This window comes from Megascapheus bottae, chromosome 3 (genome assembly GCF_031878675.1).
Source record: "Megascapheus bottae isolate mThoBot1 chromosome 3, mThoBot2.hap1, whole genome shotgun sequence".
In the NCBI taxonomy this organism is placed as follows: Eukaryota; Metazoa; Chordata; class Mammalia; order Rodentia; family Geomyidae; genus Megascapheus; species Megascapheus bottae.
In genome coordinates, this window is record NC_143511.1 from 22,120,420 (window position 1) to 22,133,718 (window position 13,299).

General features: G+C 36.0%; 1 protein-coding gene across 1 annotated transcript in view; it reads left to right on the forward strand.

Annotated features, from left to right (window-relative positions):
* The first annotated feature begins 10,263 nt into the window (after window positions 1-10,263).
* Window positions 10,264-13,299, forward strand: part of LOC150065054 (aldehyde dehydrogenase 1A1-like) — a 48,516-nt gene continuing 45,480 nt past the window's right edge. The window contains exon 1 of the mRNA XM_090329635.1: window positions 10,264-10,383. Coding sequence (XP_090185761.1) covers window positions 10,321-10,383 — 63 coding nt within the window. The 5' untranslated portion in view covers window positions 10,264-10,320. The remainder of the gene's footprint in view (window positions 10,384-13,299) is intronic.

The following is a 13,299-nucleotide window of genomic DNA, read 5'->3' on the forward strand; positions in this document are numbered from 1 at the left end:
AAGGGAGATCATAACATAAATTAATTACTGTTGCTTAGAAGAAAATCTATCAGAAAAATTTTATTTAGGGGTTTCTTTTTGTAAACTGAGTGATGAGGGCAATTTTATTGCAAAATCAAATTGATTCACTTCTATAGGAGTTGACAAGTCTACAAACGTAGGGATATTGGGAAGGCTTGAGAAGGCAGCAGGAATCCCAGGATACTATTAATACCACACATTAGTATTCTGCTGTGTCCAACATGAAAGTTAGTTATTAGTATTCACCAAGCTTTGTGCAACGCTTAGAGCAGAATTGTGCTCATAATAATTACAAATAAATCTAGGTATCATAGTTGCCATTTTGTGACAGTCAATAGAATGCTGAAAATCTGACTGTGAATAATGACCAATATTCCAACTACTGAAAATGATGGGATGTGGAACCCGATGGTGAAGGCCTGGAAGCCTCAGGTATTTTGAGAGGGTGGGTTCAGAATGCAGCAGGATTTAGCATGGATTTAAAAAGCCAAGTGCCTTTCTTAATCCAGAAGCTTATGTGGAATTCTGAGGTACTAGGTATTTTGACCTTGATTCTATATTTAGAAATAATCATTTGTTTTTCCAGTTTAAAAATTATCTCCTCTTTTACCCATTAGAGGGAGAAGTCCACCATCCTCTTTGTGTATGACTGTGTAAACTAATTTTACTACAAACTTTAACACTGATAATCCAGATATGGAATCTCATGGAAAGAAAAACAATTGTTGAATGTCCTTTTAATTCCCCACTTGAAGTGGTACACTTGAGTCAGTTGATGAAGAATGAATAATACACAATTTTATGGGTGCAAAGTGTTATCTATACTCTCAGTGCTTAAATTCCAAGGAAATTATTTTTGGCATCACCTGAGTGATTCTTAGAATTTTTCAGTTTGGAGAGATTGAATTACAGACCTAATTTCATATTTAAACAGCAACAGCAACAACAAACAAACAAATCATCTAGTTAATGCTAAATGAGATTTCCATACTCTTTCCAGAGCTGTGAACTCTTGAATACCACTTCCACAAGCAAACAGTTTGGATGGTTCAGATGGCTCACAGATACGTCTAGAAAATTGTATATGTTCATGGTCCATGCATTTGGAGAAACTGGTTTTTCTACAGGAATATACAGTAAAGATATGTTCCATCGTTTTCCTTAGAAGAAAGACATATCATTGTAGAACTATCCCTCCATGGCTCAAAGGAGCTTTTGAAATCTGGGTCCAGGATGAACCATGATACCATCTCCTAGAAAAAAAATTCTGTTTCCTATGTTTACACACCATTTGTTTTTAAAATGTTAGAAGTCTGACAGTAAATTGCTGTTCTATGGAGTAAAGCTATAGTGGTTTGACTTCAAAAAGCAATGAATTCATGATTCTGAGGACATTATCCAAAACCTTTCAAAAACTAATTAGGGCCAGTGGATAATGTTTTCAATTAATAGCTACTTTTGTTTCTCCACAGAGGAATAATATAAGGGAAATCCTCTCATATCCTTTAGACTATGCTCAGAAACAATGAGGAAAATATACAAATGTTTTCTTTGCAGAATATTCTTGGAGTGCTATCCAATAGGGTAATTGTTATTTAGGATGTCCCAGCATCTTACAGATATAAATGAAACAATTGTGCATGGCAGCAACATATATTAAGTGCTGTGAAATTCATATTTCCCAAAGGCATCTACTAATTCCCAGGTCAGGTTAAATGTAGTAAAAACAAATTATGTCTTAGATGAGCCTGGTGATATATGCGTGTAATCCTAGCTTTTCAAGAGGCAGAGATCTTAAGAACCATATTTTTGGAACAAATTTAAGCAAAAGATCAGGGAGGACTTAACAAATGAATCAGGCATGGTAGCTGCTCTATAATTCTGGACATGATGGCAGCAGAGATAGGAATAATATTGCTCTCCTATTTAATTAGTATTATAGGATTATATTTTTGTGTTTAAAATACATAAAATAAGATTATGTGTTTATAAAAGTATAGTTCTGATTTCTATTATATATTTACAGTTATATATTTAATATATGTTTATATAACATATGCTTATATATGTTGATTATTTACCAAAAAAAAGGCTGGACTGTGGGAACAAAGTGCTTCAGAAGGGCTCTCTTTTCAAGGGAAAGTCTTTTTAATAAGTTTATACTTTCCCACTGCTCCCAGCCTTCCTTAATGCCCCTCCATTCTCCCCTTTAGAAATGTTTATTTACTCTGAAGCATTTATGTTGGAAATCTGTCTAACCTGTTTTTAACATTGTAGTACATTATTAGCATTTTAGAGGCAATTAAGACTAATTTGTAAAGATTCAAAACAAGGGGCCGGGAGTTTGGCCTAGTGGTAGAGTGCTTGCCTAGCATGCACGAAGACCTGGGTTCAATTCTTCGGTACCACATGCATAGAAAAAAGCCAGAGTGGTGCTGTGGCTCAAGTGGTAGAGCTCTAGCCTTGAGAAAGTCCAAGGACAGTGCTCACTCCCTGAGCTCAAGGCCCAGGACTGGCAAAAAAAAAAAAGATTCAAAACAAAGAACAACAACAAAAAAAATAAGGCCGTGAGCATGCATGAAGCCTGGGTTCATTCCTCAGTACTACCCACACAGGAGTAAGCCAGAAGTGGTGCTGTGGCTCAAATGATAGAGCCCTTGCCTTGAGAAAAACCCAAGGGTGGTGCCCAGGCCCTGAGTTCAAGCCCCTGAACTGACAAAAAGAAAAAAAATGATTTAAAATACTTCAGCTGCATTTGTAGCAGTTGCAGTATGGGGTAACTATTACACTTTCATGCTCCTTACTTTGCCCTTTATTTGGATGGTTTTTTTGTTTGTATTTGTTGGTCCCTACCTACACTCTCCACCTCCTAAAAATCCTGTTTCATCTGCTTCATCCATTACATTTGGTAAGAAATTGACCAGGCTTTTGCTTTTCCATAAAATCATCTGGCAACACCCAGATATTGCCATTAGAATGTCCTTGAGATACTACCAAAGAAAACAGTCTCTCTTGGTGGTCACTAAGCCCCCACTCATTATCCCTCTGCATTCTTGCTGCTGTGCTATGTCCTCTGGATGTCCTGTCTGCTGATCATTACTGCAGTCTCACATCTCTGCCACCATAAGCGAAATGCACAAGTTTTCAAAAAAATACCAATAAGAATGTGTTTCCTATTTCATTTGCCATCTTTAAGCCACTGTCTTTCTTTTTGACTTTCTCATATCCTGTGGGCATCAGATACATTGAATAAAATGCTTTTTATCAATTAAGTTTCTATTACTTCATTTCCTTCTACTCTATTCTAGTCCCATCACTGTGATCAGAGACCATGTTTGGAAGAGGAACACTGTCTCAGAAGCAAGTATCAATTGTAGGTGTCCAAATGGAATCAGATTCATCTTCATCTCTGATATACAAAACATTATCGAAGGTTAAGTGCACTTGAATGACACTGCCTATACTTCCAGAGTGACAATTCTGAGAAGCTGTTCTTCCCTCCCTTAAAAGTACTCCTGATAGCCTACACTGAAGACTCTTGCCTGTAATCCTAGCTACTTAGGAAAATGTGATTTGTGCATCAGAGCTCTAAGCCAGACAGGACAACTAAATATATGAGATTCTTATTTCAAAATAAGGAGCAAAAAGAAAGACATGGAACTATGGCTCAAATGGTAAAGTGCCAATCTTAAGCATTAAAGCTAAAGGACAGTGCACAGGTCCTGATCTCAAGCCCCCATACTGGCACCAAAAAACTAAAAGTGTAATTACTACTAATAGGCTAATGTTCAATTATGCCTGGACACATCCAAAAATTATAACATCATAGTGGATTTTCATTTGAATTAAGTTCAACCTAGATCTTTAAATATAACACTAGATAAAGTAAAAAACAAACGAACAAACATGATTTTGTAATATTAAATGGAATGAGTATCCATGAAAGGGAAGAACTGAAATGGCTCAAATTCATATTGAGAGAGGTACTTCAACACACACATAGACCTAGATATAGACACACACACACACACACACACACACACACACACACACACAAAAACACACACTCACTCACACACACCATCTATTCACATAAGCAAAAGATAGGCCCAAACAAATTAAAATGTGGAATAGTGAAGATCTCTTTAGAAACTGATTGATATATGTAAGGAAAACATGCAAAATTGAAAATGTGCAAAACTGAAAAATGAACAAACCATAGAAATCTGGTTTTATGAACCACTCAAGTTATTTTTAATGACTATGGGTTCTCTTCTGGTTGAAAAGAAATCTACTTTGGTCTTATATAACATAAGAATTTGGCTTCTAAAACACAGCTAATATAATGGTATGAATATCATTAGTAGCTATCAAATGCACATTTGGTCCAATAAAAATGAAAAGAAATCTTCAGCTGGCCAGAGAACAATGATAAAACTAAAAATTAGGAGGTAAACAAGCTGTTTCTGTTCTTGAGAATCTGCAGCCCAGATAGAGTAAGGTTTTAATAGCCAAAAAGAAAAAGAAAACAAGCTTCTTTTACTAGGACAGGGGTGTTGAATTTCTACATTGATGAATGACTATTACCCACTGAGCAATATGTGAGAAAAATGTTTTTGAATGCCTTGATAGGGAGGCAACATTATCTAGATGGAAAATAATCTTCCTTCTTGTCATTATATAAACAAAGCTTAAAATCCATTACCTGTCTTTTAGCGCTTAGAGTTTAAAGTGTAGTCCTTCCCAATGCCAATAAAACACCACCTGGAAGATATGATAGACATATATTCTTTTCCTGTACAGTGAGAGAGTTATAGATACATAATTTCATATGTTGCACTTAGGTTGGACAAAGTGATAAGTTGACAGCATTTAGGAACATCACAACACATTTCTCCCTCCACTCATGGAGACCAGTATTGAAACAGATTTTAGTCTTGCCCAATTTGCTAATACATTCCCTCAAAAGTGTTATTGTAACAAATGGGCATTCTAAAAGCATTCACACTTCAGAGATTGTTACAATCCTGGGGCTTAAACTAAGGGCCTGGGCACTGTGTTTAGTTAGCATTCAACCATTTGAGCCAGAGCTCTATTTCCAATTTTTGGGTTAGTTAATTGGAAATAAGAGTCTCACAGGAATTTCTTTTTTTCATGTATTTTTATTGTATTTAATAGGTTTCATTATATTAACCAGATAGAAGGTGCATTACTTCACATACATTGATACCTTTTCTCATGTCTTGGCCCCTATTTCTCTCCCCCCACCCCCACCCCTCATCTTGTTTTCCCCCTTCCCTTTCTGATTTCAAATAACCAGGTAAGCATATATACAACATATCAGAAAATAGGGTAAAATACTGTAACCTTATGAGATAACCAATGGGCAGCAAAAGAGATGAGAGATAATATAGTACATTAAGGACAATAATCACTCATTATATGGCTTTCCTCACAGGCATTTCTGCCCAGATTGGCATTGTACTGCTACCCTCAGATCTCACCTTCCTGAGTAGCCAAGACTATAGGACAGAGTCACCAGTGCCCAGGTAGAAGAAAGAATTTTTTTTTGCCAGTCCTGGGCTCAGGTTCAGGGCCTAAGCACTGTTCTTGGGCATTCTCAAGTCTAGAACTCTAAAACTTGAGCCATGGCACCACTTCTGGCTTTTTTTCTATGTATGTGGTACTGAAGAATGGAACCTGGGTCCTGGTGCATGCTAGGCAAGCACTCCACAACTAGGTCAAACTCCCAGCCCGAGATGTAAAAAGTTTTTAATAAATACAATAACATAAATTTTAGGGTGAGAAGAGCCAATATATATGTAATAGAAATGAAAACTACAGTCTACAAAAACAGCAGCGGTAATTAGACATAGATTTAAGTATCAAAATGAATCCTAAAACAGACAGAAATGAAATATACACTTAGGCATTTCTTAATAAAGATGATAATGTCATGAAGAAAACATTTATAAAATGGCTGAAAAGCAGTAAACTAGTAACATACAATTATCATTCACTCTCAGTTTTGAATCCAGAAAATTTCAGGACAGCACAAGAACATTTTCTCAACTTCCAATTCTACTAATGGCAGAATCTATAACTTCCACTGGATGTCCATGGAAAAATTGCTAGAATAACCAGTCAAACTGTGTCTATGACAAACAAATGGGAGTAATACATAAAGGTATGTCATTGGCCAACTAGACAGTGAAGTTTTTCTTAACCATATTCTAGGTTGCACAGCCGTTCAAACACGGAATCTCATTGTTTAGGCTGATTTTCGCTTGGGTGTTTTCTGGTTGTAATAGACAAATCTGAGAAGGTTCAAGGCTGTGTTAAACAACGAACACCTTTTGGCATCAAATATTCCAAGTGGATCATAGTCCTGATCTGAGGCTCCATCTTTGATCCTGACACACTAAGGCCCACTGTTGTTTGAAAGAGCTAGATGTTATAATACCAAGTCCCACTAAAAAGAAAATAGAGGCTGAAGGCATGGCTCAACTGGTAGAGTATGGGTTGTAAGCAAGAAGATAGTTAAAGAGAATAGAAGACAGGAAATTGATTTTCTTAAGCCAAGATTATTCCTGATTTTTAAAAAGTGGAGGATGAAGACAAAGAAAAGCCCAACAAAGACATAACAGAAAAAGAAAGAAAGGAAGGAAGAAGGAAGGACGAAAAGAAAGAAAAAGAGAGGAAAGAAAGAAGGAAGGAAGGAAGGAAGGAAGGAAGGAAGGAGGAAGGAAGGAAGGAAGGAAGGAAGGAAGGAAGGAAGGAAGGAAGATAGGAAGAAAGCTAGGAAGGAAAGGAGGGAGGAAGGAAGGAAGGAAAGAAGAGAAAGGAAAAGAGAAAAACTGCCTACCAATAATATCCTTCTGAAACAGGATGCAAAACATTAGGAATACAATAATAATCCCAGCACTTGAGAGACTGGGAAAGGTAGTGAATTTGAAGCCAACCTGGGCTGCATATTGAGTTCCAGGCCAGTCTGTCCACATAGCATTACAGTTTTGAGCCAAAACAAAACAAAATGAAACAACAACTACAAAAAAGCAACCAAAATACAAAAGATGTTACTATTTTTCATAGTTTTTTTGTTGTTGTTGTTGTTGTTAAGTGTTTATCAGCACACCACAGGACCTACCTACAAAAATGTATACTCTTTCAGTAGCAACTAGAATTAATGCTTATATAAAAGCATGTATCTATGGATATATTTACCCATGGAACAAGTTGAAAAGTTAATCATGTATTTGAATCAAAATTTTATCAGATTAAAAAAGTGGAGATTATTTCAAGATGATTTCTGACATATACACTAAAAACTTAAAGTCAGTAATATCAAGATAGCAAGTACTACTAATGATAAATGTAGGAACATATTTCAGAAATAACTACTATCATCATCATCATATTCATCATCATCATCATCTTCACAAATAAGTTTTCATTTACTCCCACAATTAAATATGTTTCTCCCTATTTTTTAAGTGTTAGCCTATGTAAACTGTACAAAAGAAATTTACTGAGGTGTGAAACTCCATCTATTCCCTCCCTGTGTATGTATACATACATATGTGTGTGCGTATTTGTGCGCATGTGTCTATGCATATGTGTGTATATACATGTGTGTGTGTGTTTATGTATATATATGTAATCGTATGCTGGGTATACCTTGAAAATGCAAGTTATCTCAAGATTCCTGATTTAAAAACTTTATTTTGCCATGTGACATTCTGTTTCCTGAATTTGGAGAGGGGAGGGGGCAACAGTCAGTCTGGTAAATTGTATGAAACCTAAACATTGTCATAAGCCCATTTTTTTCCCAGACATGAATTTTCAAATATCAGAAGTAACACTGAAGTAGAATTTTAGTGATTTGAAACAGAGGGAAAAACTGATTAAACTCTTCTACTTGTTTCTTTAGTTACTTGATTTATGACTGGCTTTCAAAATCACTAGTATTGGCGGTCACACACTTGAATGATATGTGATTGATAGCCCACTGGTTTTGCGGCAGATCACAACTCTCATGTGTGCCCTATGTCAATAAAGAGCCATGAGGTACTGGATTTTTACAAGTGCACACATCGAGATTGCTTCATCTCCTGACACCTGTCTCTAGGCCTTTAATCACCCTACTTCTTTATGCTGTGACTACCATCAAATCCTTCCTGCAGGAGATGCACTCAAGGTGTGTTTTTTCATAGCCAGATCTGCCCACTTTAAGAAATAATTTCTCCCACATAGGACAGAAAAACAGACACACTTTGTTAACACATTTAACTTTTCAGTTAATGAGGTTGAAAGTGAAAGAGAAATTGAAAATATGGGCAAAATACCAAGAAAGTCACATAATTTCTTCATATCTTGTAAACAGTATACAAGTTGATGAATTGCTTTTAAACAGTCTGAGAAAATAAACACAAAAATTTGCAAAGGTTCTCCAAAATAGTTGCTTACTTTTTTTTGTGCTAAATCACGATTCAGTTAACCACCTGAATTTTTCCAGTGTTAAAAACAGTATTAAAATTGAGGACTGGAGCCAGGTATGGAGGATCACATCTGTAATCTTAGCTACTGAGAAGGCTGAGATCTGAGGATCAAGGTTAAAAGCGAGCCTGGGCACAAAACAGGTAGTGTGAATCCATGAACAACTGTGAGGCTGGGAGCTGAAGAAAGCAAGAAAACGCAGATGTTAGGGTGGCTGGAGTGCTATTCGGCCTGTTACGTAACAACTCCCGTGCAAATGTGCAGTTAACTCAAAACATATTTGTGAAAAATAAACCAATCAGTTTACCTTTTAAAGAAAAGGAACTGAGAGGGAGAATAGGAAATGTTAAATTAGGTATAGCATAGTCAAGGACATTGAAAATGCATTGCCTTAAAAGCTATAGGACTGTTCCTTGCACTCATGTTTGGCTTCACCAATTTTTTCTTTTTTCTTTTCTTTTGGGGGGGGCATAGAATTTTATTTAGAAACTTACTCATACATTAACTTGCCTACTGCTTATAGTTTTTTTTTAAGCAGACTGGCAGAAATTGCAAAATAGCTTACCTGACCCAAAAAGATGAAAATAATTTACTTGTTCTGTCCTGAAAGTTTTCTAATCTCAGCCTTTGATGAAATAAAAGCTTATGTCTAAGGATCTGGCTATCCACTTATGGAGCAGAGGGAAAACAGGAAAGGATGAATGCAGTTTTGGGAATTGGTTTGGGCTATAAGGAGATGGTGCCCTTATTAAACTTCTTAGATCTGGGATCGTATATAAGCTGCTCTGCTTGTCAAAATCTATAAAATGAGAGTAGCAAATGAAGAGAAAGAGAAACTGAGGCCCCAACACTTGATTCTTAGTTTCCTTACCTGAGTTTCATATTCCCAGAGCTGCCAATTTTTATCATAAAAAAAGTTGTTAAGGTTCAGCAGAACACCCAGAGAATTTTTATCATGTTCCCTTTGTAACTTTTGCTGAAGCTTCAACACAAGAGAGCATTGTACTTAAAATGGGAGTAATACTGTTACAAGTCACTGGCTCTGAAAGTTCCCATCTTGAAACATTTAAGTTATTGGGGAGTGTTGGCTTAATTCTTTCTTACCAGTTGTGACTGGCAAATACAGATTACCTTCCCAAACCGTAAGTTATTTTCATTTTACTTGATTTTTTTTCAAATGACACTGCCATGCTAATTGCTACCTACAGTGACTGTATATTACTGTGTTCTCTAAGTTTCCTAGCAGCCCTAGTCTCTTTTCTTTTACAGTATGAAAAATAAATACAATTGAGAGCCTCTGAAATCACACCAGCTCACTTACTCAGCACTGAAAAGACTGATCTATTTTGGTTTCTTGTTTATTTGTTTGTTTGTTTTTAACTGTTTTAGGGTCAGGTCTAGATAGAGGGTATCTCTTTTCCCACCCTCAGCTAACTTTATGGATCAATAGATAGATCAATTTGATGACAGTTTTGCCCTAAGACTCTAGAATCATCTCCTCCTCTACACAAGAGCCCCTGTACAATCACTTCTGAAATTCTCTGATTCCAAGTCAGAGAACTGAATGTTACAAAACAGCATAAAAAAAAGCATAAAAAGCTAAACTAAATCATAATAAGAACTGGCTTTAGTGGCCAGAACAGCTGTGCCCCACTGTCTTATCACAGCCTTCGGTTTTATAATTTAATTCATCTGTAAATAGTACAATAGTCCATGTAGATAAAAAGGAACAAATAAAGCCAAGTGTTCTATCAGAAACAAATTGCTGATCCAGTCACCTGTATTCCAGGAGCCGAATCAGAAATGTCCTCAGCAAAACCAGACATACCTGCTCCACTCGACAACGTGAAGTATCAATACACTAAGGTCAGTATAACTTGTACATGCTGCTTTGCCTTGGGTTTGTAAAAAGTCCATCCCTTTAAAAAGCATGAAAGGTCAGGTTAGCCAAACTCTGCAAAGAGCCCTTTATAAATGTAAGAAGAAAAACAAAAGGCTTACAAACTACTGATATGGTGACTTTAAATCCCGTCAAACTACTTGATATAAATTCATTTCCTACAATTTCTCCAAGTGATAGTAAATCTGTTGTGTGTGAAAGGTTCTTCTACCAGAAGTCAGCAGACTTTGAAAGGCAGTTCTGTTAACTTCAGTGCAGCATACACTTATGATAAGTCAGCAAATCGGAAGAAGAACTTGCTAAATAGAGCCAAAGGAATGAGATATATTAGCTTTTATAAATGGAGAAATAAAGCTCACTTTTCAATATGTTTAATAAAAGCACTGTAAGAATCAGAGGACTTAAGGCTGAAAATAGAATGAAGACTTAAAATGAACTTCAAATGAACTTGTATAATTTTGCATATTTGGAAACGAAAGCATGCTTTGTTTTCCAGTTAATTTGTTGCTATTGGAGTGGTTGTCTAATTGTTATTAGCTGATAAATATTTAGAGTGACAAGACCAAGAGCCAGAACTAGACTTCAGACTCTGCAGCTAGGGAGAAACAGCAAACAGATTCTGCTGAGGTTGAGAGTAACTCTTACTTCAATTATGTGCCTGCTTTCCTCACACATCCCAGCACTTCAAAACAAAGAAATAGAATAAAAAGCAATCTAACTCAAACCATTTAAAATTAGCATTTCAGTGTGCATAAAGAAAGTAAAAGTAATTCAACTCAAGGGAGAGTTATTTTGCTTTCTGAACTAACCAATGCAAAACTAAGACCATTAAACCCCATGATAAAGTATAAATCACCAGTACGTGATACTTATTTCATGTAAATAATACTTGTATTTTGAAGCACGATGAATGTGGAAGCTGCACAGTGCTTTCGCTCTTTTCCTTAGGACAATGTCAGCAAACATAAAGTTGTATATTTATCATGGTAAACATGAACTTAGGAAGAGTATTTTGGTATTACTTCTCCATGTTTTACTAGCAGGAAGATTCCTTGCCAACTAATTGCATCGTGAGTGGGAACATGAAAATTACAATGAGACCTATTCTCAAATAATTTTTCTTTTGACCAATATATGTCCAAAATATCCCAGGATTTCACTCTTCTCCCTATCTTCTCCCAAGTCTATCATTTACAGGAAGTTTTATTTCCAAGGAGGTACATTTAAAACCATTATCTCATGAAGATGGTAATTATTAATGATGATTATAGGGAGTACATTTTCCTGTGATTCTACCTAGAAAACAATTTTCACCTTTTAGGTGCCCCTTCGCCCTGTATTAATTTTGGCTTTGTAGAATTTTGCAAAGTCATCCTTGTTAATATATTTTTTTCAGGAAAGCTTTACTATGAAATAGCCTTTTCAGTAAATTACTTTTAACAGCCATAATTAAACCTACAAATAAAAACACTAGACAAAGTAGATGTTACATAAAATCTGCAGTATAATAAAGGAACTATGGATTCCTTGAGAGAAGTTGTGTTTTAAGGTTGAGATCTCTTTATCAGTCATTGTGCAAGATCTTTCTTTGGTGGAAAGTGACTAACCTAAGTGTTTCAAAAGGAGGACATTTTAAGTGTAAGATATGTGTTCTCTCAACAGCTGAATCCTGTGGATTTTAATTAACACATTCCTCTTCTATATAAATGGGATCTTATCCAGTGGAATTTTATTGTATGACGCTAGGATGCAATATTGTCACACTTGGAAATTTACCAATTATGTATGTTTTTTAATAAATGGGTGGTTTTTTAAAATGCCTTTGCATTTACTTTTTACTATGTACCACCAAAATTGCACTTGCAAAAGGAGCTGGAGAAATGGTGACTATTAACTGAGCTTTCTGTTTGCAAACCAAGAAAAGAAATGTTTTGTAATATCTAAGTAATTGGCTTTTCTAACCATCCTCTAAACATCTGTATTAGTTTTCCTTAATTATTTTAATGTCCTTCTTTTTGATTGTTGGAATATTTTGGTCATTGGGGCAAAGAAGGGAGAATAGACCAACAGAATTTGACAACAACAATAAAATAAGCTAAAGTAGTAAAGCTATATACTCTTCAGCTTGACAAAAAGCAAAAGAATTCATTGATGCTTAGATTTTGTATGTCTTACTTTCTAGTAAGGGAAGATTTATTGTTTTTTTAAGGTAGATGGAATAGAGCCTCAAAAATGTTTTCTAAAGAGAGACATAGCTGGGCAGCAGTGACTCACACCTGTAATCCCAGTTACTCAGGAGGCTAAGATCTGAGGATTGTGATTAAAGCCAGTCTGGGAAGAAAAGCCTGTGAGACTCTTACCTACAATTAACTAATAAAACAATAGAAGCAGAATGGTGACTCACAGGTTAGAATGCTAGCTTTGCACAAAAGAAGCTCAGGAACAGCACTGAGTTCAGTCTCTTGAACTAGCACAAGCACATACAAAACACACATACAAAACACACACATGCATACACACACATGTGAAAACGTGTGGAATTTAAACCTCAATAAAATCCTAAGTCCACATTCTCATTCTCTTTAATTCCCATACCAGCTCATTGTTGGTATTGAGCCTTTACATGAAGCACTACATTAAAAGATATATGTCACTTGTTTCCTTTTAAATAAAATGTGGATTATCAAGGTACCCATTTTTTTGCCAGTCTTGGGCTTGAACTCAGGGTCTGACCACTGTCCTTGGACTTTCTGAAGGCTAGAGCTCTACTACTTGATCCTCAGCAGCACTTTTGGCATTTTTCTATGCATGTAGTACCAAGGAATCGAAGCCAGGTATTTGTGCATGCGAGGCAAACAATTTTCCATTAGGCCAAACTCCCA